The sequence below is a fragment of the Falco naumanni genome, chromosome 6 (assembly GCF_017639655.2).
Source record: "Falco naumanni isolate bFalNau1 chromosome 6, bFalNau1.pat, whole genome shotgun sequence".
Taxonomy (NCBI): Eukaryota; Metazoa; Chordata; class Aves; order Falconiformes; family Falconidae; genus Falco; species Falco naumanni.
The window spans coordinates 67,946,707-67,973,542 of record NC_054059.1 but is presented as its reverse complement, the minus strand read 5'-3'; the positions used below and the strand labels follow the sequence as shown (position 1 = coordinate 67,973,542).

General features: G+C 36.4%; 1 protein-coding gene across 3 annotated transcripts in view; it reads right to left on the bottom strand.

Annotated features, from left to right (window-relative positions):
• Nucleotides 1-26,836, bottom strand: part of HACE1 (HECT domain and ankyrin repeat containing E3 ubiquitin protein ligase 1) — a 54,029-nt gene that overhangs the window by 14,309 nt on the left and 12,884 nt on the right. For 2 of the 3 annotated variants that reach the window (XM_040597806.1, XM_040597808.1), the window contains 11 exons: nucleotides 26,223-26,319; nucleotides 23,695-23,796; nucleotides 21,176-21,282; nucleotides 17,166-17,412; nucleotides 10,520-10,857; nucleotides 7,557-7,625; nucleotides 6,757-6,844; nucleotides 4,902-5,013; nucleotides 4,713-4,810; nucleotides 4,432-4,519; nucleotides 3,164-3,313 (listed from right to left, as the gene is read on the bottom strand). In XM_040597806.1, the coding sequence (XP_040453740.1) occupies nucleotides 3,164-3,313; nucleotides 4,432-4,519; nucleotides 4,713-4,810; nucleotides 4,902-5,013; nucleotides 6,757-6,844; nucleotides 7,557-7,625; nucleotides 10,520-10,857; nucleotides 17,166-17,412; nucleotides 21,176-21,282; nucleotides 23,695-23,796; nucleotides 26,223-26,319 (1,496 nt within the window). The remainder of the gene's footprint in view (nucleotides 1-3,163; nucleotides 3,314-4,431; nucleotides 4,520-4,712; nucleotides 4,811-4,901; nucleotides 5,014-6,756; nucleotides 6,845-7,556; nucleotides 7,626-10,519; nucleotides 10,858-17,165; nucleotides 17,413-21,175; nucleotides 21,283-23,694; nucleotides 23,797-26,222; nucleotides 26,320-26,836) is intronic. The other variant, XM_040597807.1, reaches the window with a different exon arrangement.

Sequence of the window (26,836 nt, the reverse complement as noted above, 5' to 3'; positions counted from 1 at the left end):
AGATACTACAGGTAAGCTCTGAGAAAAAGAAAAATTCAGTACGTATTCAAGGATTTAAGGCTTCAACCTCAAAACACACTGACCCAGAAATTAATTTTCGCTTTTGTTTATGCCATTTCAAGGAATATTTTCTATTATACTGAGAAAGAGGAGGCTTAACAGCAGATAGCACAGTGAGGAATTTATCTGCTATGTGTATTTGTGGGCTGGAGGTAGAAGTTTCCTTTTCCAAACAAAGTGGCTCCTTCGAAAAAATACACAGTAACTGGACAACAGTACTAGTGAAAGTATCTTCTCCCCTGTATAAGCAACAGGCAGACAGGAAGTTTGAAAAAAAACAAACCTAAGAGACCTTATTAATTTCTGACTATATTTCTGCCTCAGTTCTACATCTGTAGTAAAGTGCAGCCCTAATAAACATGAAAACCTATGGTTTATTTGATATCACGGCAAACCAAAATAATCATGCAAGCTACATATCTAACATATTATAAAGCACATTAGTTAAGTGATGACCCAGCTAACACACAAGTTGGTGATCTTTCCCTGCCTACCAGATGCTGCAGAAAGATCTCAATTCATCACAGTGAAAAAAGGTGATGCACCCACCTGAGTCTCAAAAGAGTAGCCACATTTTTTTCATACAGGTTTCAGCTTCTAATTAACACACTTCAACATCATGTCTGTTGACTAAAGAGAAGAGTTCCTTTGAAAGAGGCTCACACTGTTCCTCAGATACAGGAAGTCTTAGCACAGAACTGGTGGATTCAGTGCGATCAACATGAAAGGCTACAGAAAACAAGGATCTGAATGCACAGTGAGAAACCAAAGGAATGGAAACGGTCTCAGGCTTCCAAAGGTTTCATACTCCATTACTTAAGGCCTGACAAGTAGCTGAAGGGAATCTTAATGTCTGTAACTTAGTAACTTGTATTTGGCATGAACAACAGTTGGCATAACCAACAGCTGAACCCAAAACAAAAATAAAATAAAAACCCCTCAGGAACATCTGCTGCTGTGCAACTCTGGTTCCTTAGACAAGAAAGGAGGAGATGCACACAGCCAAGGGAAAAAGCCTTGGAAAGGTTTAAATAAATACACTGTGAGGCAGAAAAAGCAACTGCTTTGGGAAGCAGAAGTGTAACTCTTCCAGTTCTCTGTGTCTGATAAATAACAAGAAGTGATAAAAGCCTGTTAACCTTTTGAACTTAAAGAACTTAAACATACACAAACCTCTAGAGAGTTCCAGGATGCCTGTTCAACAGAATTACAAGACTTTACTAAAAGGGACTGATGAGATCTTATTAACAGACTACTCTCACTGCTGTTTGATTCGCAATAGTTAAGCTAGCAAAATGGAAAAAAAAAGAAGGAAACAATAGGTCATCTTGTCAATTCAAAAACAAATAAATCCAGTACATAATCATAAGTCAAACTAGAAAAGAACCCAAATTCATCAGTAGTCATTTCAAAAAAAGGTGACAAGAGCAACATTTGACTATTCTCAAGGTGTCACTGAACAGCAGAAAAATAAGTTTTTCTCATTTGTGAATACATCACATGGAGATTAGCCTGTGAACATCATTCTGCTCACAGAGGAATCTCTTGATGTCAGAGGCCAACTCTTAAATCGGCACCAAGTTGTACCACACAAAGATATGTCTACTTTGGAACTGCTTTCCTATGTGAAGATCAATAATTAGGGAAGCCTGATGAGGCATTGCCAACATGGTGCTGCTTCAGACTGCCTGTCCTCTTGCCCAGTAAAGAGTCACTCTCTTGCAGCAGAAAGCAGTATTGAGAGAGAGACGTAAAATGCATCTCTTTGTCAAGACGACCTTGACTAAGATGATCAAGCCTCCACCAAATGGCAACAGTGTTCCCTGAACACTGTCAGGGAAAAGAAACAGTAAATCTGAAGTGAAGAGCTGTTACGTCCTGAACTCAGCAAACATCACAGAAAGACAGAATAATTACAGAAAAACAGAAGGAGGTGCAAACAATTCCTTGAAAACCTTGCTAAGTCTCAAAGTAAAGAGTGGTTCTTGAGGAAAATAAAACCTCTGATACTACGCTATCTTATATTTCCAAAGAGGATTAAAGAACAGTGCTTAAACTCAAAGGAAATTTTGCATGCAACAGCAAAGGAATTTATATAAGTGGAGGAGTAACAGGAATGCAAAGGGAATCTACCCTTCCATCACATCCGTCATGCAAGAGAAAAAGCTTTTCATGACAATGCAGAACAGGGGCATCATGTTCAGCAACCAAGAAGCACAAAGGTTCTCAAAGAGGAGCAGAGAAGAGCCCTAGACCACAGATACCACCAGGTAACAGCAGTCCTTCTCTATTAAAAAGAAAAGGTACATTTTCGTAAAGACTTCTGACCAATCCTCTTCAATGCTACAGTAAACGTATGAATCAACACTCCTCAGGAAAGAGACAGGATGAACCTGCATTAGTTCTGAAACACTATTTCAGGAAATAGGTAGTATTTGCTGGACTGAGTAGACAGGGAGCTTTCACAACTATATGGATTCACCTTGTTAAAACATTACACAACTGAAGAACTGCAGGCATAATAAAGAATGCCTGATAGATTTTTGCCGGAATTCACAAACATTATCAACTTTCTAAGTCCATCCTAAATTATGTATGGTATGATTATTTTCATTTCTCAATAATGACATTATGTGGCAAGACAGATGAACTTCACAACTGTGATGCAAAGAACTGCATATACCACAAAAACGATTGGTCGCACTAGTCTGCCTTTCAGACATTCCTAGTCAGCAACATTAAAGACAACTAAATTATATTATTATGTTTTAGACAGATTAATGGTGCCTTCCTTGTTTTTCTTGGTTTTAATGTAAGATTCATTCGAAGACTAACTATTTGATTAAAAATTGCTAACTATATAAAATTCCCATGTAGTTTTGCTAATGTATTTCTATATTTTGCAACTATAACAGTTCCTAAGAAAGGCTCAGACTGGACTAGCAATTACTGCCATATTATGTTGTGACTCTGATGTACATAAAAGATTAGCAAGACATTAATTTCCAAGACTTGTTCACTTTTAACACACAAAGTAAAAAAGGAGAAAGTTTACTGCTCTGATGACTGTTATGACTCAAACAGGATTTTAATAAAATCATACCAAGAATATGTTTGTAGAATGACCTTGTGAAGTAGATGTTCACCAGCTGCCTGTGATTTAGAGCTAACCCCAGGATTTGGCCTGCAAAACGGAAGTAGTTCAAGTGGTCTGGATTTACAGAAGAGTTGCTGTTGGGCTGGAAAGTTGTTCCTATAAAACAAAAATATTATCACATTTCACGACTTTTTTTTCTCTCTTCAAGTGAAGTTTGTATTTATGATATACACTAAGCATTGACAACAGTGAAAAGAGTTTATTTTGGGGTTCTAGAAGATTGTTTGGGGATATCTATTTGCACAAAAAAGATATTGGAAATAAACTACTAGAATGTAATGACATCCTATTATTGCAACCATACTGCTTAGCCATTCTCTAAGCACTCTGAAATAATCATCATCAACATAAGGGCAACCAGGATCTGCTAAACTTGGCCATCCATCTTACTATACTGCTACGTGCACTTTTTGCTCACTGTAAGGGGCCACGCTGCTGTCAACTTTGTGAACACACTCAAAGAAAGGATCAGAATGCATCTACTTCCTTTCATCTGGTTCCAGCCAGATGCAGAAAGGAGACAGTCCAGGCCTGGTCTCCTTGGAAAAGACCGCCTCAAACGGACAGCCCTGAACCTTCCCTTTTAACTTTCAGGGACTAACCTATGCCTCTACTGTTGACTGAATTCCTTGCCACTTCCCACAGCTTTGTAAGGTAGAAAGCAAAACATTTATCACTGAGGATGATGTCAGATCTTTTATTGATAAAGATTTGCTTTACATGAAGCACCCAAAAGACATGTAGTCAAATACAAGATAGATCTGTGGAGATCAACATCTGGTTTTCCCACAAAAATTAACTGACTGAATTTGTAGGTTTCTAAAAGGAAATAAAGGAATACAACCACAGTTCCCTTACATATGCAGAAGAAAAACACTTTCTGTACTGCTCCCAGCAAGTTATGTCCCTCTACAACCAGGCAGAAATAGCATGGATTCATTAAAACAAACATCTCACCCTCCTCTTACAAAAGAGAGAACAAAATCAAGGAAACTTAAAAATAAGAAAAATATTTCATCTATAGTTATAAAAAACATACAACTAATAGATCACTTTTATTTTTATATATATATATAAAAGGTAAGTTCTATTAGTGTTGCTTTTAAAAAGTAACAATCTTATATTCTGAAACCAAAAGACTTTTCTCAGATTACAAAAATGCTTTTATAAAAGAAGACACCCTAAAAATTAGGAAAGAAAAGGCAGAGACATACCATCAGCTGACTGAGTAAATAATGCATAATCTGGGTTAACTATTTCACTGGATAAGATATCAAACCACTCACGCACCACACCCTGTCCCTGCACGTCAAAAGAATAAAACATATTAGCACATAGAACTTCTACTGCACAAACAGTTATGCTGGGTTATCACATATTTCTTAATAAAGTACAAAAGTTATTTTAAATTAGGATTTAGTTCAAAACAATACTTGCGAAAGAGAATATTTCCATATATAAATACTGTAAAGGAAAACCATGCAGTTTTACCCACCATGCCTTCTTCTCCATGAAATCTCACAGCAATCCCCTGCTTTAGTTTTGCACAATTTGCTTTAGACACAACTTCACAGCTGCTCCTAAAAATAGAATCTAAATACAAACCACCAATTAATTTTTTACCTTAATTCATTATATTTCAATGTATTTCAAAGATATACTAACTCCATTTTTAACACAATACCTCTGTGAACCAAAAGTATGTCATTTTCATTGACAGGCCTGTGCACCATGTCCGAATCTGGCTGCCCAGCATGCAGATGTTCATAGAACCATTCACAGCGATCTTTAAATGGCTACAAAACAAGGGGTAAACTGTATCATACAGATAAAATTCAACTGAGCAATTCTTCTCTAATAAGCATGACTGGAAAATGGTTACGCGTACTTCTCAAGTTTTGAGATGTGCAGAGACCTACTTGGTGCTACCTCAATACACTACACAGTATTTTGGGAAGAGGAAAGGACTAGACATGCCCTTGAGTACTTGCTGAAGTCTGGTATGCAGAAAGGCTGGACCACCAGTTATCCAGAAATAGCTATTGGGAGCTCACCACACAGGAGAAAAATAGCACAAAACTTCTCCCAAGGCAGGGGGGATCTAGATTAGAAGTCACTGGCTTCTGTAACACTACTTATTATCAACTGAACACAGAAGCACAAGTTATAAAAGCAAGTCCTATTTGTAGTAAAGTTCATCGGCAATAAAAAACAGCCCAAAGGATCCAAAAGCTTGCCAAAACAATTCCTAGGTGAGAAAGTCATAGCTTGCTTGACTCAGTATTTAGACTGACATTTTGCAGTTCTTCTGAGACAGATCTGACACAAGTATGGCCTCTCTCATATATCATGATTCGCAGCACGTAGTTTTAGTTATCTAACAGAATGTCAGTTCTCAGAGTCTCTTCATTATTTATACATAATGAATTTCAAAAACACACATTTCAACCAAAGAGTAAGTACACAATACACCTACACCATGCCCTAAAAACGAAAATGGATTATGAAAAACAATGTATATCTAAAACACAAAGGCACAGTAATGTCCACAGCTAAATAAAGCTTTTGGAACAGACCCTCCACAAATACTAGGCAGGGGAAGTGTTCTGGTTGGTTACAGGATTTTTACCTTTGTTTTCAGCAAATTCTGTCTCTGACTAAAATAGTTCAATGTAAGGAACCTTTCTAATAGAGAATAAAGAAAAGTAAACCAGTGTGCACTAAACAAATGAGTTCCAAATAACTCATTACTGCCCAAAGACCATCTTCATTTGTAATAGAACAAAACCACAGCTCTATCCCAGAGTTACATGTAGACAATCATAAGCTTTTAAAGATAAGTAATGAAAACGTGGCAAACGCTCAACACAGTGTTAGGTAAGGCAGCAGACTTTCACACGGGGGTTTGCTCGCTAATTTTTCCACTTAACTACACTAGTCTTCCCTAGAGTAACTCTTTAGTCTTGAATTCATGTCACATGCTAAACTGAGAAGTGAGTTTAGGTTAAGCAAGACATCAGGATTTTATTCAAAACAAAAAAAAATCCAAACCAACAAAAGGAACAGAGCAAAGGGCAACAAGACAACATGATGTTTCACTGAAGGAACTGCTGGTATTTAACTATAGCCAAATCAACTAATAACTATAGCCAAATCAACTAATAGTGGTGTATATATGTTTGTCTCAAAATGTAAGTCAATTAAGGAAAAAAGCACAGCATTTTAAATCTCAGTCTATTAGAAGTGCACAAACAGATTTAGTAACAGAAAGTTAAGTCTGTTTAACTGAAAGTTGGACTTGTAAGACATTTAACATTGGTCATCGCAAATAGACTTACACATGTATTTTAAGGAATTACAAGTAGAGAAAGATGGCTGCCATGTCCATTTAATCTGATCTTTCAACATCCCAGATTCAGAAGCACTGGAGGCCACATCTTCCATCTTCCACAAATGGGTTTTTTAAAAAATATTATTTTTAAACAAAACACCCTCTTTATATTCATTGAAGTTGTAACTTAGCATCTCCAGACACTTACCTGAGCTTTTATGATGTGCATAAATCTGGACATTAGTTCAGGACACTCAAGAAGAAAATGAAAGTGATCAAAAATTATTTTGGGATTTCTGAAAAAAAAATATAAAAAAGAAAAAAATTAGGTTAGAGGCCTGTTAGTCAGAGATCTAACAATGTTTCATGATACACAAGGCCTGCATAAAGAGACAATGCTATTAGTCAAACAGAAAAGTACGAACAGACTCTTCTATTTCATAATGTTTTCCCAACTCTTGTTTCCAAATGATATTATATTACCTTTGAACATGGAGGATTACAAGCAGCAATGCAGGCAGAAGCAAGATTATAAACTAGGTAGTCCCAGAGAAACTCTAGAAAACAGTCAAATGTACAAAGATGGTTTAGACTCCTTTAAGAAGTCATTAAGTATAACACTTTTGAGGAAGACTGAAAGTTTCCATCTGCCTCAAAAAGGAAGGCCTTATTTGGAACAAAGATGAGGAAAGAATCCATTAAGGAAATTATTCTGTTGCTCTGTGAAAGAGATTTTGTTCATGAAATATCAGAATCTTACAAAAGGATGGCTTACATATGCAGAAGAGCTCATTTAAGCCAGAGCTCTGAATCATTAATATACATTCCTTTGAATTTGGCAGGACCGTTAAAGTGCATATGGTACATATGTCACAACAATAACCTTAAAATGCAACTCAGTACAAAAAAATAGGAGTGTTAATTTTTTATTTTTCTTCTGGCGGGGGGGGGGGGGGGGGGGGGGGGCGCGGCGGAGAAATGAGAAATACTGTGTTTCTTGAAGCTTACCGGTTAACAAAACACTTAAGGACATCATCGTGTTTACAGACAAATTCTATAAAACGAGGCGATGTCATCCTGTTCAAAAATCATAAGATGCTTTTGGTTAATGAAATTAAAAGGAATGTGAACTACATAAATTGTTGTGGGTTTTTTTAATAAAATACTATGCAAATAGAAACTGATGTGTAACTACTCAATCATGAAATTAAATACTCAGCAGCATTAAGATTTCACAATAAACTAAAACAAGGCAAAAATGTCAATAATTAAGAAGTCCAAGCAACCTGACCACTACATGTTATTAACTATATGAACAAGAAAAGCTTAAACTAATGGACATACACATTTCTCTATTGAATCCTTCCAGCTTTCAATACATTGGAAGCACATACATGGAAGGATTGATATTATATGCACAATATACACAATATTCTCATTGTTCTATATTCTTGTTCATTGTATAAAATTCCCACCATGCACCTTGTAAATTGTGGTGAGGAAAAGAGCCAGGAAGAAATAACATTACAGACTTGGCAAACTTAATAATGGAGGGCAAGGTGGTATTTAACAGCTGTGCAAAATAACAAAATTACCTGCCGAGCAAGTGTCTCATATATTAGTATGAAATTTTATTTTCTCTCCTATACATATCTGGACAACAAGGGAAGAATTAACACGGGTGTAAGTTTTACTCCATTTATTTACATTTATGTTCTACATTTTAAAAAAAGAGAAAATTTTAATTAGGTCTTTTAGCTTCAGCAAAAGCTAATGAATACTTGCAAACAAGAATAAAATCCTCTCATCAGGTGCCTTGAGAGGTTGTGAAAAACAGTAATTTAAAAAGTCCAGGATAACAATCCTAGAACTGTTCCTGTTCCCCACAACAATTTAGACAAGAGCTGCTCATTTTATATAAAATCTATTTGCCTTCTCTCCCTTACTGTTTTGAAGGAAAAAGTCTTACCATATCCTTCTCCTCATCCCCACAAAAAACAAACAAAATCTTTCAGAGACCAAATATGAACATTTTAAACACACTTCTGGTCTGAGAGATGATCTAAAAGTATTAAACAATTAAAAGAGGCTAACCTGAAAAGAAATTAACTCTCTCTACCTGTAAATTGCAACATATGGTAAATAGCAGAAAGAAAGAAAAAAAAAAAACCAAAAAACCTAAACCACTCATCAGTTTTGATGCTGAAATCTTGGAACATTGTATTTCACTATACTAACAAAGAATGTCTAGATTAAATACCAGCATTTGCAGAAGAAAATCAATGACAGCAAGTGAAAGAAAATAACCTCAATATTTCAGATGTTAACCAGCATGAAATGCCATCTATTGTATGAATATTAGGAACAATGGAAAACTATGAGCTCAGTTTACTCTCCTCCATTAAACATAAAGACACTCAAATCTAAAGTTTGAGCCATTTAAAATTATTTTGTCTGAAAATGTCATTTGTTATCATTTCAAATGTTATTTGAAGATGACAGCAGTATTGAGTTACACTGTTGTGCCATTTACTCCTATTAATATGAAAACTTAATTTAAAAAGAGTAAGTCTTTGTACTTCAACACAGTTCTGAAAAGCCCTACAGCAACACAGAATTCAGGTGTGCTCTGCATTACTGTTCTGCATCCCAGGGAGTTCTCCCAGTCACTATCAAAGCAGTTCTTACTCTCCTGGCTTCTATGGTAACAACTCTGTTAAACTTAATGTAGTATCCATGGGAGTTGTCCCTAACCTTTAGTGTAAACTATGCACAGGGACAGACCCACTGGGCAAGGGCCCATCAGCAAGTCACCTGGACACAGGGAGACAGTCACCTCTCCAACTGAGTTTTTGTATAGCGATTGATGGAAGGGAAAATGTACTTCACTTATATATATATATATATATATGCTATTCATTTGGCTGCTGTAAATAGTACTTTACTGGCATTTTATATTAGTAAGGTTTGATGGAGATAGAGGGAAATGGCTAAACAGCAGTTCCTTTTTCAAGGTACAGTAAAATTAAAAGTGAAAGTATTGAGGTGCTTGTGGAACACGCTGATCCCCAAATCATCTTCCAGAATGTCCACAGAGGAGTGTGCCCCAGACAAACAGTACTGGCCAACTTGAAAGTTTTTATTCCACTCTGTTTGACAGAGAAAGAAAAACCCACACAGTGGCTGGGAATAACCAAGAGTTGTCATGTAGTGGGAACCTTGCCTCTAGGCTCCTCAGGAAGCTTGTAATACACCATACTTGCCTAACCGTTCATTCAAGAGGGTCAAAGGATCCTTTTCTTGCAAGTTCACAACTATCCATAATAATCTTGGACAAAGACCTCATTTACAGTGGATGCACTTTTTTTCTTTTTAAATCAGACACTAATGGTATTACATTTTACCTAAGCTGTAGTACCTGTTCCACACAAAATTATGTTTGCCAACCTGGGACATTCCAAGTGAGTATTAATTTGAGATTTAATTCTCCTTGTTATAAATTTCTGTAATATAGCCAAACAAGTCTTGCCACAGCTGTCATTTTCATACATAAGATAAGTCACATTTCTTTTCTGAGCTTACAGCTCTTCTTGTTGGATAATCACATTAAATTCAGAGATAATTTCACATTAAGAAGAACCAACAGCAAGAACAGCTAAGTTTCGAGAGATCAAAATTACATTACCTGCAAGTATCCCACATGATTACAAAAGGCCCTAAGACACTCAATACAAAATATGTGCCAACACACCTATGTTCACAGGCAGCAGCACTATGGAAAATTTGCTGTGCTGTTTGGTGCCATTAAAGCCAGGAAAAAAAGCATTCAAATAACTGAACTAGTGAAAGCAGTAAAAAGCACACCCTTGACTGCTACTAGCATCACCTGGTCAGTACCAACATTCTTCCAAGAAAGCATGTATGATTTCATAATGGTAAAATTTAAGTACCAAACAGGATCTTCTCCTTACCCCTGAGGCATCTGACAGGAGCAGCACATATAAAAGGCTTGAATGACAGCACTTAGCCTGTTTGCTGTCATGGAGATAACATCCTGGCAATCAGTGCAAGCTTCCTGCTTCCCAGCAACATCATACGTTTTCAACTCGCCAGCATCAGCAGATAGCTCTTTTCTGCCTTCAGTTCCTACAGCGGCAAAGGAAGGCGTAGGAGCAGTATCCTGGTGATCTGGTCCTTTTTGCTTTAGTAAAATAGAAGTAATGTTGGCAGAGTCCCTTTTGTTTTTCATCAGCTCTGTGGCTATAAGAACAAGCCATTCATCTAGAGAATGCCAGAGCAGTTCCAGCGGCTGCAATAAACACATGCAAAAACAGACAAAAAAGGAACATGTTGACATTAGATATTAATAATGTGATAATCCTCTTAAAGCAAATAAAAATGCACATTTACAATCTTTACATGATCCTTTAGAAGTTATGTTAGCAATGAGTCAAACACTCAAAAAATTATGTACTTGTAGACACAGAGCACAAAGAAAATTTCATATAGAAGGAAAACAATCAAGCAGCAGACTGGATAAAGATAAAATAATTTAGAAAGAGTAAAACACTGAACTATTTAACAGAGTCTGACCTCAAGGTTGTTACATAACACACTACTACCTGACTGCAGCAGTCAGGCAGAGAAACAATACTACACACACTGAGTTTCCAGAGTAAGAACATGTAGTTCTTTAAAGCCCTGATCAAAGAAGGTCCCTCTATGAGGTACATGGAGTATACTCCAGACAACACCACTGAGACTCAGAATCATGCAGATACTGGTAAGATGTGCTTTATGCATAGTGTAAGCTCATATAGCTCATTTTGATAGTACCCCAGATGTCTCAGGGTAAGGGTCACTAATATCTAGCTTTATGAAACAGAAAAAAATATCAGCAGAATCACATATCCATTTTTTACAGCTGTACATTTATTTAACAAAATGTTGTGGTTTAACCCCAGCCAGCAACTAAGTACCACACAGACACTCACTCTCCCCTACCCCCAGTGGGACGGGAAGGAGAATCAGAAAAAGCTGAAACTCATGGGTTGAAGTAAGAACAGCTTAATAATTGAAATAAAGTAAATCATAGTAATAAAAGCAAGTGTAGTGAAGAGAAGGAGAGAGAAGAACAAAACCCAAGTGGGAAAAAAAAAAAAAAAAAACCCACAAGTGATGCACAATACAATTGCTCACAATCTGCAGACCAATGCCCAGACAGTCCCCTAAGCAGCAAACAGCCCCTCCTGGCCAATTCTCCTGGTTTATATACTCAGCATGACATTCTATGGGATGGAATATCCCTTTGGCTAGTCTGGGTCAGCTGTCCTGGCCCTGCTCCCTCCCAGCTTCTTGTGCACTCGCTTACTGGCAGAGAGCATGGGAAACCTAAAAGTCCTTGACTTTAGGTAAGCACTACCGAGCAACAACTAAAACATTAGCGTGTTATCAACATTATTCTCATACTACATCCAAAACATAGCACTGTATCAGCTATTAAGAAGAAAATTAATTCTATCCCAGCTGAAACCAGGACACAAAGTTGCTCTTTATTCACTACCACCAGCTTAAAAGCAATATAATTGAAACCTGGTACAATTCCATCATTATGCATTTGCTCTGAGGTGCTGACCTACTACAGAGGAGAGAATGGGCTGAGATACCTGTGGCTTTCTTATGAGCATTTCAAAAAAATGCAAGGGTTGACTGTGCTATCCCTTAATGGTGTTTAAGGGGACTACAGTCTAGTGAGTATATGCATCCTACAGAGAGGCAATTCTGACTCAAGTCCTTCATAGCATTCCCAAAGACTGAACTTCTAAATGCACTCCTTTTCCCATATATTACTGTTGCATCAACATTTTTCACCAGTTAAGCATTCAAAGACTTAGCAGACAGAAAATTATGTTCTTATCTTCTGAAGTTGCCTTTAAAAATTAACAGCTATTCACAGCACACTACCAGAAGTCTACACTATCTAGAGTGCTGTCAGCGCATCTCACAGTGACACACTCTCAATACACAATAAATTACTTCCCGTAAAAGCTGTGTATATAAAAAAAATTCTTGAAATTTACCATTAAAAAATTTACCACCATGCTCCCATTTTTCCCCAGTAAGAATTCTGGGGAAAGACAACCTGACCTCTAAGAGTGGTAAGATTTTCTCAATGTACTGTATGACACTCACTTAATTCTTGTACTACTAGTGACCATGTTTCTCTAAATGGTGCTCTGAATACCTCCAGTGTAGGTACCATTTTCTACATAAATGTCTGCCATCCAGGATCAAGTTAGCTTCTTTCCAAGACCTACCTGGCAGACTTTCACCACAAAACATAATGTAGAAAAACTGGTTAATGGAAAATATGATTCACTGAATATATGGAAGAATTAAAATGCAGTTGTGTTCTCAACATGTAAGTCACAAGAAACTAGGTAGTCACTTACTAGAATACTAACACATAGTTTTCTTCTCCCAAACTTTTCAATTATTACCTTGCCAGACACCATTTTTCCACTGATACCTTGTGGTTTATCTTTTACTCCCCACAGACTTAGCATGCCTTTCAGAACTTTTGCAACTAGTTTTTCCAAAGCTAATTTTCCACAGATTCTGATCACAAACTCTTACAAAAGTATAGACAAGCATACAGTCTTCAACATTTCACTTGCTTTCTAGTTTAATTTCAGAATATAAAGCACTCCTCTAAATATTGCCCACTACCTCTTTATCTATCCATGGCTATCAGCATTTTAAGTTAGCATCCATGATCAGACCTTTTCAAGTGTAATATGGACATACTCAATCAAACCATTAGCAACATTTTTTCAATCTGCAAGTCAGCTTTCTTCAGTCATTTCTTACCATGAACAACATATTAAACAGAAACCTCCACTCAACCTTCAGTTTTCATATCTCACACTTCAGAAAAGTTTCTCTGGAATCACACACCTGAATCTTGATTGAGTACCAAGCTTTTTACAGCTGCACACCTCATCTCCAAAATGCAAGGATTTAGCATGCTTTCTAGATCCCTTCTTCAGCATCTAGAAAGAAAGACACTAGAAACCAAACCCATACTCAAACTGCAACATTGGAGCAAAATCTTTGGCCAGGTGAGAGATAGCTAATCTTTTAAGACACAGAGCGCATGAGACTGCTAATCCGGGATGTGACTGTGTCACAGCAGAAAAGTCAATTCCATTTAGAAAAGTATCTCAAAGAAAGGAAAAATGTTACAGGCTTCTGAACTTTGTTCAACTAGACAGAGAGATTTTGCAGCAAATTTACCTACTATTTGATCACACTGATGTGATCCCCCCTGGTAGAGGGATGCATGGAAAAGTGATGAATGTAAACCTGGTCAAAATTACTATTGATACAGTTCCTCATTGGTAAGATCTCATTTAAGTTAGTAGTAGCTTGTTTCAAGAGTGGGTGTTGAAATTTGGTGACTATTTTGTTCCTTGCAAGATCAGTGCAACTGCACATCTTAATTAGCTAGTGTTTCCGCTTTTAAAACATTCGGATAGGCCTCAACTGACCAGGCCTGTAATTAATTACATACAGAAAACTGAGTAAAGCAAAGATGGCCCTATGACTTTCTTGTCCTTGTCAAGCAATAACATTCCTCAGTAGCCTCAGATCAAGATACACTCATATTTTCAATCCCTTCCAAGCTAGATTACAGTGACAACTCTTCACAATGACTTCAATCAGTACACTAAAACAGAAAACTTCAACATACAACATTAAGAAAAAAAGTCAGAAGAAAGTTTTTCTTCATTTCTTATATTGGATAAACAATGTTTTTATACCAGCTTCTTAAAAGGAGTTACTAAGTACATCTTTAAAGGTTGTCATGCAAATTATCTATTTGGACCTAACAGGAGTGTGTTCAGACAGAAAGGAAACAATGCCTTATACCATGCGATAAGGCCTGACAATGTTCCTCCACGTAACGCACAAGTGTACTGCAAGACAGAACTCCTATCACTGCTACCCTCATTCCTCTCCAGATAAGTTTCTAGCTCCATTCTTGGAAAAAAAAAAGAAAAAAAAAAAAGGCAGTATTGAACAACACATTAGCCTCCCATATAGTAAAAGAAAGACAGTATCTAGAGGTCTTCACTCACTCAAATAAACAGCATTCAGAGAAGTGGGGGTGACCTGCACGATTTTCTTGTGCTTTGGAAAGTATTCAAGATCTCCTTACATGGGACATGAACCAGCAGCCTGGGAGACTTGTTTTCCCCATAAAACCTCTATCAAAATTCAAATTATCTACAACATTTATTCCCACAACTGAATTGTAAGATCAGTAGCAAATTCCAACTTCAATACAGACCTCAAATTTAAAATCTTTAAGTTCTATGTTGACTTTTTTAATACAGATTTAACTATCATTTTGGAGCACCAACCTCTGTGGTTTCCTTAATAGCCTGTACTCAACATTTACACAGCCTATATTCAACAAAACTCAAATAAAACAAAAACCAGAAGAGGAGTTCTTTGGCACTGACCTGCATGTCCCACACACAAGTACTGGTACCAATGAAGATGTACAACTGCCAGGTCTTCAAGTAGCCTCCATACCACTGTAATAATCTAGATATAGGGAACTTCTCTTCCCTCCTCCCAAAAGGCAAAAGGGACCATCACAACCATGTTTTCAAGGAAAGGACAAAAAAGAAAAGGAAAGGGAAAGCAGAAATAAGAGAGAACAGGAAGTCACCCAACTGACTCAGCACTGTGTCTGATCTCCCACTATCCAGTTACGACAAATTCAACCAAGCACAGGCTAACAACCACAACTGAAGACTGAAGACTTACTTAGCATTGCCAGACCTGTGTGCATCATTCCCAAATGAGAGTAAGATCTCATCAGCAGTTTTGTATTTTTGAGTTTGAAATTTAAATCACTCTTTAAAAGAATCACGGAGTCGGCAGTGGCCCTAATGAAGAGCTACCTCCTTTTTAATAATTTTAAAATAAATTAAAATAATAGCGATAAATATTTTTAAATAATCCTGAAATTTTTGTTTTGTTAGCTAATGTAACAGTAGTATGTGTTTTGCTCATTTATTAGAAAACATAAATGTTGGTTTTACACAATTAAGAATTACTGGTATTTTCTGGAACAACCATGCCAGTTGTGTAATGTATGTCTATTGCACAAGAATTAAATCCATACTTACATGAGAAACAATTCTTTCAGCATACAGAGTAGTTGGGGCACACAGATAAGTGATTCTGCTGAAATACAACTTCCTTCAAAATTTGCAATTGAATGTTTTTGTTTGTTTTATATTGAATTCTGAAATGATCTGGAGTTGAAAAGCATTGAACACTTTTTTTGGTTTCCTTTTGGGGCTATGAGCAAACACAAAATGCAAGGAGATGAGAGCAGCTACTCCTAAAACCTTAAAGAAAATAAGGTAGCAGAATATCTCACTGCAGATAGTTCCTGTATTTTTAACATCTGCTTGTTATTTGGCCTTGTAAGTTTAAATCATTTTTCATTAAAACTGTGAGAAAATGCTGTCTTTAATAAAACTATTCTTGTGATTTGTGGAGGGCTTTGGTTTTTGAAAATGGAAATTTGGTTAAACTCACAATGTGCCAATCTAATATATTTTAGTGAGCAACTAAAAGACAGTTATTACACTGCACACTGTACAATATTTTAACCACAGTATTTTTCATTCTCAAGCACTAGTTTATAGTCATTATATAAATCATTTCATTATTAAAACTATATTGCTATCAGAAAACCAAACATTTGTGCTTGTTTTCTAAATAGTCTAATGCTTTCCTTCTTTCCAAGAGAAGAAATATAAACAAAAACTGAGCTACTTAACTAAATATATCTGGAATTAAGAGTATCGTCTTTCATGACATTGTTGATAAAGCTCTGTCTTAAAAAGTCATTCAGTTTTTGTTTAGGTGCTCTGAATAGTATGTCAATTATATACCCACTGCACATTAAGTGGTGTGTACGAAACCGGGACTGCTCCACACAAAGGTAAGCTATAATTTTCTACAGAGGGATTCTTCACTCAACAAGTATAAAAAAAGCCTTCAGAAATAAAACATCTAAATTGCAAGCACCTAAAGCAAGTGTTTGAAAACAGCTATAAATCAATAACCTTGCAAGGGCAGTAGTAAGCTAGTATGTTTCAAAGCATGTAATAATAAAATTCAAGAACAACTCAGGGAAAACACTCCATGGTCACAGTGAAAGCAATGAACAGATTAAAAATTAAATTATTTCCATTTATCTTGTAAAGCTAGGTAAAACTGAATGATCATAACTCCCAATGAATCTCCAAATATAATTCTGAAATTACATTAACACAATCTATTATATTACCACATTTTGAGACTACTACACTCTTAAATAACATAGTAGAAATAAAACCAAAATTTATGAAAATCAATTGGGTAACTAAACTTTCAACATCTAATAAACAATACATTAAATAAGAAATAAACAGAAATCATAAGATGATATGTGCATCAGTGGTTAAATGAATCCAGTGGGAAAAAAATAAGGACGAGGAAAGAAGTAGGCTTAACTTAAGAAGGGATAGGGACATCAACCAAACTTACTTCCTGTTCATGAGATGTCTGATTAATGAATGCATGCTTTGTGAAATTCACCTCTTTAACGTCTATCTTCCTAACAACATCATATACTTTTCTGACCTTGAACACCTGACTTCTTGGAGTTTTATTTCCATTGTAGCCCATGTCATTTCCATTACTGGGAGAGGATGGGCCAATGCGAAAGACATGGCAAAATATCCTCACGATCCTTAAGAGACTCTTCATTTGAGCTTCATAATTACTTGACAAGCTGGGGGAAAAAATGGAATATTTAAGTTTCTTTCCTAGATGAAACAATTTACTATATTAAGGAGTAAGCAATCTAATGGCAGGGTCTGACACACAATGCCGAAAAAACCCTAAGCTTTAAACCCTAACGAATTTTAACTTTCATCTCCTGCACCAGCACCAAAAGTCAAATATGAGCACTATAATTTTACTAACATGTACTCATAATTTTAACAAGAAGCGAAGTAAGAACAGCAAATTCCAGGTCTCGTAAAATACTTCATTTGGTTTTACACACATGTACACTTCTTATGAACTGCTGGTAAGAAATTCAGCTTACTACAGTAAGGACCTAAACATATAAAACAAACTGGGATATCCAGATGAAAATGCTTTTCAATCCAGAAAAGACAGCATTCTAATGGTAAAAGTGCATGATCATGAGATATGCTGCCACAGCGCATCCCCACCTAGCTATTATCCTAAATGCCCACTAACTACCCCAAACAGACAAGGGATCAGGATAAAGATGCCACTTTTTCTACTAGGGAGGAACATCATCTAAAAGCATCTACACAAAAGCACCACTATGTTATTTATTTATCCAATAAATAAAAGTTTTGTCTTCTTAACTGAACTGGCCAGTGTGGAATATGAGATATTAGTGAGTTCATGTACAAGCAAAACATCTTCACTGAATTCAACTTTGTCTTCTTTCCTTAAAACTCAAGTAGTAAGAATTCTTCTGTCTTGAACATATAACAAAAACTGCAAATTAAAACTTCTTCTACAGAACTCTACTCATAAATGCAAGCAAGCACATATTTCTATCCTTAAAGTACTTGCCAACTTAAAAGCACACTTTCTAACTATGATTGGTATAGCCCAGAGAACTGGCGTCTTAGAGGATGCTGTAAACCTCTGATACAATTAAGAGTCTGTTAATTCACAAATCTGCAACGTAACTAGTTGTAACATCATAGTACCTTTATCATGACCTCACTCTCTCTGTGAATGGTATGGGTAAAAACAAAAGACCTGTTTGTTTTCAGCACTACATTTTAATGGCTGCCAATGTAATGTTAATTTTTAAAAGCCACATACTAAGAATTTTACCAAACCGATATACAATGTATGAATTTCTTGTCACAATCTAAACAGACAAACCAGAGAGGTTTTCAGTAAATGGAGACATGAAAGAAACACGGAGTTAAACAGTGCAACATTAACAACATTGTTTTTAAACCATGTAAAAGAAAATCCCCTGACTAAAATGCTGTAATTATATTACCAGATGCTCTGGTCACAGCCACAAATTAGCATTTGTAAAATCTTTGTTTACATATCAAAAGAATCTACGAATACAGTAAGTTAACTTAAGTATTGAAAACCCAAACATTTTGATTGAGGTTTATCATCCCTCAGCAGCAGTGTTTTCCTGGTGAAATTCAGTTTAAATCTCCTGGTCTCCAGGAAGAGGACCCACATACAAAGGAACACCTTCAGGTGCTTTTAATAGTTTACTGAAGCTTTTACTAGCACATTTGTAAACATTCAGCTAGGCCCAATCTGCACCAGCAAGACCAAGTCACATCACACTACAGTTATTTCTTGGAAAGAGGAAATAGATGATGGAGGTAACGCTAACTGAACAAGCTCCTTGTTGGTATTCAAGGCAAGTCCTCAGGCAGAAGCTTGGTGGCAATCCTGGCTACCTGCTAGAAGCATTACAAAAAACAACTTTAGACACCTTTGAACCAAACAAACAAACCCAACAGCAACCGGCTGCGGGTTAGCACCCAGAAAACTAACAGTGATAATACTAATTCAGCTATGTAAGAGTACAGTTATTGGAGGATTTCATGTACAGAGTGCATTTTACATAGTATTTGTTGGAAGGAGAAGAGAGGAAAGAGGCCCAAGGTCAGAGGGTCTATATTCATCCTTGGTTTTAGTAATAAAGGAACTCAGAAATACTTAGTTGAAGCAGATATTGAAGCCTCTGACAGGGAACAGAATTGGAGAGAATAGAGACATAGTTTTGTGAAACTGTAGCTTGCAACAGAAAAAGAAAATAATTCCATTTCCCTTGTGATATATTACAAAGTACAAAGAACCAAAGAGAAGTGGGCCAGTTAGGGTCCACAGGACACCCAAAGCACAGACATCTCTGGAAATGCCTGCTCATCCAACACAATGCAAAGCTTCCCACCTTGTCTTCAGCCTCCACTAGTCAACCCACAAGCAGCCGCAGAGGAGTGCATACTGGCTTAAATTCAGAGACAGTACAGGCACACAGATACTGTTTCCACACCCATACTGAGGAAGCATTGCTCAGTACAGAGGAGCAATAACAGTAATAAATCAAATTAAACACACAATCTCTTTAATTTATCTCTGAAGATACTTAAATAGAAACAAATACTGCCTTATATGATCTAATACTGCTGCCATGACTTCTGATAAATGTCCCTAAATAAAGCAAGTTTGAAACCCTTTCCCGCAGAATGGTTTTACACTTCATCATTGTTTATTTGTGGAAGATCTATTGGCTCTAGTGAAGCCTAGAGACAAAAGGAATGTGTTACAAGTTAAGCTGATTACACAATGAAGCCCATCAACAGCTAAAGTTCTTCAAAAAAGCTATCTTTGCAGCAACAAAATGTCATTAATGTGTCTATGCACTTTAACCCCAAACACCTCAAGTGTTTCAGTCTTCTACACTTGCTCATCAAGATGAACACCCATCAGAACAAGAATTTCCTAGCATTGTCTAGGAGTTCTGGCCTGCTATCTACAAGCTCCAACCAAATTTAGTATGACTGATGGGAAAGAAAAAAAAAGCAGCAACTAGAACTAAGAATATATTTAGTCTCTAACTGACGGGCTCCTCGCACCCCAGCCCCAGTTGAGAAAAGGCATTCAAAGTCGTATTCCTCTACATCCTATGCTGCCAGGCACCTCGTATCACAGAACACTCTTAAACCTCTTTTCCAAAAAGCCATCTAGAACAAGTTACTAAGGAACTTCCACTCACGCTTACAGGCTCTTGACCTCTTTCAGTAAAGATTTGCTTAGCTGCTAGTAAAACATAAAGGTTAGAGCAAATTCTGCTAGCTTTTGGAAACAGTAAAATGTTAATGGTGTTCCAAGAGATCACAGATGAGGCCTTTTGCACAAACTCCTTCAAACACATGCCACAAAAACTTGGAAAGCATACTAGGAAAATATTCCTGCCTATTATATGTGTTTCCCCAAGTAATCACTACTTGTGTTGCTGAGACAGTGCATTGGTACATGAAATTTTGTCTTATATATATTAATAGCCAGGGAAGGCAATGACAGCCAGCAAACATGAGACAAGCATCTGAAGTAACAAAATTCTCCTGAAACATACTAAGAAAGCATGCAGAAAAGTAAAGATGTGGAAAAGAAGCAAAAAAAAAGGGCGGGGGGGGGGGGGGGGGAAAGGAATGACTGACAAGTCAGGCTTTTAAAAAGCTTTGCTTCCTAAAGCTGACCATAGCCAAACTAACCAAACAAAAAATACACTTTGCAACTCAAGCTTCTAGGTGGCAGCAGCTATACAAGGACACCAAACTTCGCTCCTGAAGTCCTTGTAAAGACAGTGATCTAAACAGGCACTGTCACTGTCATACAGAATCAGATTCAAGATCCATCTACTCCAGCATGTGTCCAGCATCAGACAGTTTAGATTATTAAAACTACTAAGTGGCACTAACCACCAGGTAGCTTGTCAACCTACTTATGATCCTCTCACTTACCTAAGTAGTTTGTGACCATTTGTTGTAGCAACTTCAGCAAGACTTGTTAGGATTTTAAGATACTGGCTTTCGCTCTGCTGAGACAAGTGTTCCAGAACTTGCCGCAACTGATAAATTAGAACAAAAGAAATGACATAGCGTCACGGAGCGTCAGATCAACACTTAATTTAGAACATTATCACCCAAGCATTAATATCTAGCAATATTAACATACATCTATATTGTCCAAATCTAATTTAACCTCAGTTGGCATTTCATTATAATTTACAAAGATTACTGAAAAGGTATACGTTCTAGTGTATGTACCACAGGATATACAGTATTATAGAATGCTATGAACAATGAATGCTTAACCATGTATTATTAACTCCTAAGAACAACTTATTTTCATCTGAAAAACTAGTGTACTGTTAGTTTATGACACAGCATAAATGAACCTCGGATCATGGAGTTTGCTCTCACTACCTTCGTTTTTGCTCAAAATACTGAATGTTCTTCCTTGGATAAGAAGTCATACCCTGCTAAGCAATAACCATTATGATTGCCCTCTTCCCAAAATTGTCCTTTTTATTGCTAATACCACCACTTGGCTCATGAAGACTGGATGCTGCAATCACCCAGACACTGCCCTGTCTTCAACTTTTTTGTTCTACACCTCTCTCTAGCCTAAACATTTTTTCTTGCAGATAAACTCACTCTTCTGTGACACTGCTCTTCACACACTCCTACTGTATCCTCCTTTACTCCCTTCTCTCTCACTTTCACAAAGTTCAGTAATTCCTCTCACCTTCCCCTTAGAAAGGTGGAATGAAAAGGAATCTGAAATAAGGTCATCTAGTCTAACACTCTGCCCCAAAGCAGGACTTCTATCTGTGATCCAGACTGGCTTGTCCAGTTTGCCTGACTCACTTTCAGATGCCTTCTACTCTGGAAGCCCTGCAGCTTCACTAACTGATCTCTTTAATACTTCACTGTCCTTGACTACGTGAAAGTTCTTCTCAAGGTTCAGCTGAACCTCTGGCTAGAAATGGCTAAGGCAGTATCTTTCTCCCTGCAGTCTGTTGATAACTTTTCCATTTTGTCAACGTTTAAAATGTGAGTCCTGACTTCTAAGGCACATTCAGTCTCTTCACAGCAGTACTTTCAGATCACATGAACTGGTAATTAGCCAAGACTTTGGGCAGAAAAGACTTGGCCACAGAAAACCACACTTAAAATATGCTTCTATTTTAGCAATGAAGCATAACTATACCACATATATATCTATATATATACGTGGTATATCTGTATCTCTAATATATTTTGTATATCCTCTCATTCAGAACTTGGGTTTGCACGTACCTCCGCCATTATTACTCAGACAGATGAAATTAATTCTTCCTGCTTACTGTCTTTACTTCTACAATATACAATAATACTTTGCCATTTACCTTTCTGTAGAAAATCTTTTTTGTTCCATGGTTTCAGTTCTTAAATTTTCTCTTTTATTTGAAATCATCTATACCATCTCCCCATGCTTCTAACATACACTTTGAGAATTCTCACCTCTCTGTCATTTTACTTTGTAAAACTCAACCCTGTATCAGAAATTTAAACACTGTTTCTATATAGACTTATAAATCCTCAGTCTTGTAGTGGAAATAATGGGATTACAGAGAAAATAAAAAACTTCAAAAATCTACATAACCAAGTGCAGTGAAGTGGCAGCCAATACCTTACTAAACCTATTTTTTCTTCTTTTCTTTTTTTTAATTTGCAGTCTGTAAAACTGTTTGAAGTTATTTGCAAGGAAAAAATATATTAAAAACCCACAGCTAGCTAGATTTGGAAGGGGAAAAAAAGCACCCTATGGTTCCTTCTTCCTACAAAATCAAGAAACAAAAATTCTTTTCCTTGCTTTTTCTTTGCTTTAGATTGCACTAGCCCACAACAACAGAAGAATCAAGGTATACAAGAACCACTGTAAGAGGAACAATAGTTTCATCTACAGCAATAATAATAAAATAAAATTGCTGCTGCAATCTTTCAAACTCTAATTGTACAAGGCAACTTCATACAGAGGAGTGTTCATACTCTGAACGTTCAAGTTCATTCTAGATGATTCAAGGCTCAAGAAATATCCTAAAACGGGTATCTGCAGAGAACCACTAAATGAAGGAAAACAGGCCCCATTACACAAAGCAATTGTATATACAGAATGCTCTATGGCACCTTTTATTGAAGCTTGCAAGAAGTCTGCTCTTTCAATTCTTACATTGTCTAGATCACTTTGCCAAATAAGCAAAGTTAAAACACCAAATTAAAATAGATCCTACACTTAATCCAAAATTCTTGTGTTTAAAACTATGTGAAGACAGTACATTTTCCATGGGGGGAAGAAAAATACATAGTGCTGAACTACCGCGGCACTAACAGGCAACTGCTGGTATTGTCTTCTAATCAGGGCACTTAACATTGAGCAATCAGATCTCCTCAACACAGAGAGATCAGTAACTATAAACCACATAACACTGTATTACCATGTTTTCTCGCAGATCTTCATTCTGCGTCATTTGAATTATCGTCTGGAAAAGTCGAGGATGGTATTGTATTAAGACTTCACAAGTCTCTCCATAACCACCCTAAAAAGCAATAGTTCAAAAAACATTTTAATTAAAAGAAGCATTACAATTGGGTTTATACTATTATAGGCATTAAAACCTACTGAGGATTACAAATACTTTTTTTTTTTAATACTGTATAGAGAAATTCAATCCTAAAATAAACTGAAATAATGTATCAAAATTGGATATCACAAAACTTGGGAGAAGACAGAATCAAATTCTTTCAATATAGTGGCTCACATATAGCCGCTACCTTTCTTCGGTGTTTTGAAACACTTTCCTACTTAGAAAGCCAAGTTACATTAGAACAACTCTTCACATAACAATTTACCAGAAATCAGGAATAGTGCAGTATTTAGCTCCTCTTCCCATTGCTGACAGATGAAACATGTCTACCTAATTACACCCAGAATCTAATCCTTCAAAACAAGTATTTACCTAAAGATTCATAAGGCACAAATCTGACTTGTTGAAGGAAGAAATAAGATAAACCCATGACAGTTATTTAACTTTAAAATCAATACACAAGTATGATTCTGCTCCTGCCTTTAATCTTCAGCTTAGACCAACTTCACAACCTTTTGAGAAAAGTGTTTTTTGGAAAGAACAAAACTGGAATTTGTGGTTTATTCCTATCAACTCTTATTTAACACAGCTGCATTTTTAAACTGGCATCTAACACTGCATACACATCAAATTCTACACTGGAAAGATGACCATGTAATGTATTAACAACATGGTGCAACTCGTATCAGGACAGTTTATATCTTGCTTCAGTGATAACAGATTCATTTAATTATTCCTGGCACCAAGAAATTAAGTATTAAAATTAAAACCACCCAGAATGCACAAGAATTGCAGTCAGCTCTTCAAAAACAAGGTAATAACATGTTGGCAAGAAATACATGTTTTTAGAAGACTGAAATTATGGATTCATATATCTGCTCTGTAAGCATAGATTACAACACGATGTAAATGGAAAGAAAATATTTTGGTTTCTCCTTTTTTATTTAGTATCATGAATTCGTAAACTAGGTTATCTCAAACACAGTAAGATCATCACTACAAAATAGCAAACACCAGGTGTCACTACTCACACCTAAAAAAAGTTGACAAAATTTTGACCTATAAAGTGGTGCCCTAGGGACTGTAAAACTGGAGACTGAAGCAGACATTTGAAACAATAATCATAAAAACTAAGAATAGCACCATTAAGTATACAATGGTATACTGTCTTACAGGTCTGTGGCTGCAGAAAGCATCAAAATTGACTAGATTTCATGTGGGTTTATGGTAATGGTAAGTGATTTTGCCATAATAAAGAGAAAAAAAATCTAACTCTTCACAAATGAATCAGTAGTGAGACAGTATAGATGTCTGGTACTTCTGTGCAACTGGAGCTAAAGACTTCTTAGGATTTCTTATATCAAAGAAAAAATGCTGTAAGCAATATTACTTGATCCAGATCTTCCACAGACATTCTATGAAATAAAATTTTCAGAGTTAAACATTCAAAAAATATCCCACAAGTATTGGAGACAGTTGTATCTACCACATGCACACAGCTACCTTCAACAGCAGATCTCAGGCCCACGAAGAGTCTTCAGAAATTAAGTAATTTGAGATTGAAATAATCTGCTAGTACAGGAAAAGACTAGAATATTTTAACTTTATCCTGCCAAACTAATGACATGCACTGAGGTAATGTGATGTCCACCAAATGCAGTGGTTTATTTTTTTTTTAGCCTCCAGTTCAGTTTTCTAGTCTGACTACCTGCAAAGGTTCAAAAGCCTCCATTCATTCATTATGTGTTATTTACATACTAACTTTAAACCGATCCTACAGAAATATGTGGAATTGTTCACCCTAGCAAGGAGTACAAACAATCTTTGGTATCAAACAAGAAAGACACTGTTTTGCACAGTAGTTAAAAATGCTTAAGACTTTTGTTCCTCATCCAGATATAGTATTGAGAATACCTCTGAAAAGTAACAGAGTCAGCATCATGTCAGTTTTGTTTGTTTTCATTAGTAATCTCTCTCCAAGACTAAGAAAATCTGTTAATTTAAATAAAAACAACCCATTATTGCATGCCTTTACCTCTTAGTTGTTAACAGTTAAGCATCTAAACATTCTATTACCATTATACCAAGGATTCCCAAACTTTCTAGTCAAATGGAGTTCTGCAAACTCTGTTTCTGACGAGCTCTAACCTTGCAGTCTTTAAACATGTTAAAAGCTTCTGCAAAGGGTACAAATTGGGAGCCTGCCTGTAGGAGCAATTTATTTGCAAAAAAATTATTTTTATATTTCTGTTTCACCAAAGAACTATCATCTTTCATAGGCCTTAAAAATAAGAAAAGGCAACGCTCATCAAGCGACACTGTAGTAAGCAGCAGAAGGTCATTAAAAAAACCACAAACACCAGTGTTGTTAACAGTACCTGCACACAGAGATCCAGTGGAGTAATACCATTTTTGTCTGGTAAATATTTGGCTCCTCTCATCAAAAGAATTTGTGCAGTGTCTCTCTGACCGTGGCTATTCAAAAGAAAATAAGAAAAAGTTAATACAGCACTTATGTTCTACTATAGTACAATACTATAGTACAATAAGTGATATATCTGACTTCATTGCATCTAATAAAACAACATAATCTAGAAGAAAACAAATAGCTATGGTATGAAACTAAGCAGAAACACAGGATGGAAGATAATGCCACTTATATTCTTCCTCTAGCTTTCAAGGCCACTGCTGAAGCACAGTGCAAAATTAGGTATGGCCCATTTATCAAGCCACAGTCAACCTCATCATTCAGAAATTATTCGTCTTAGCCTAGCCTGATAAATATGTAGGAGCTGTATTTCCTGAAAATAAAACAAGAGAGCTCTTTTTCAATTCACATCCTAATATACTTCACAGAGAAAGTTTCCTTTACTGAGTTCTCTGCTCATTCCTACCAGATTGGGGTGTATGTATCTGTGCTTTAACCATCAGTAAGACTTTTTCTTGATAAAACATTTTTTTTGCACGAGTGCAAAACAAGTGCATCACTCCT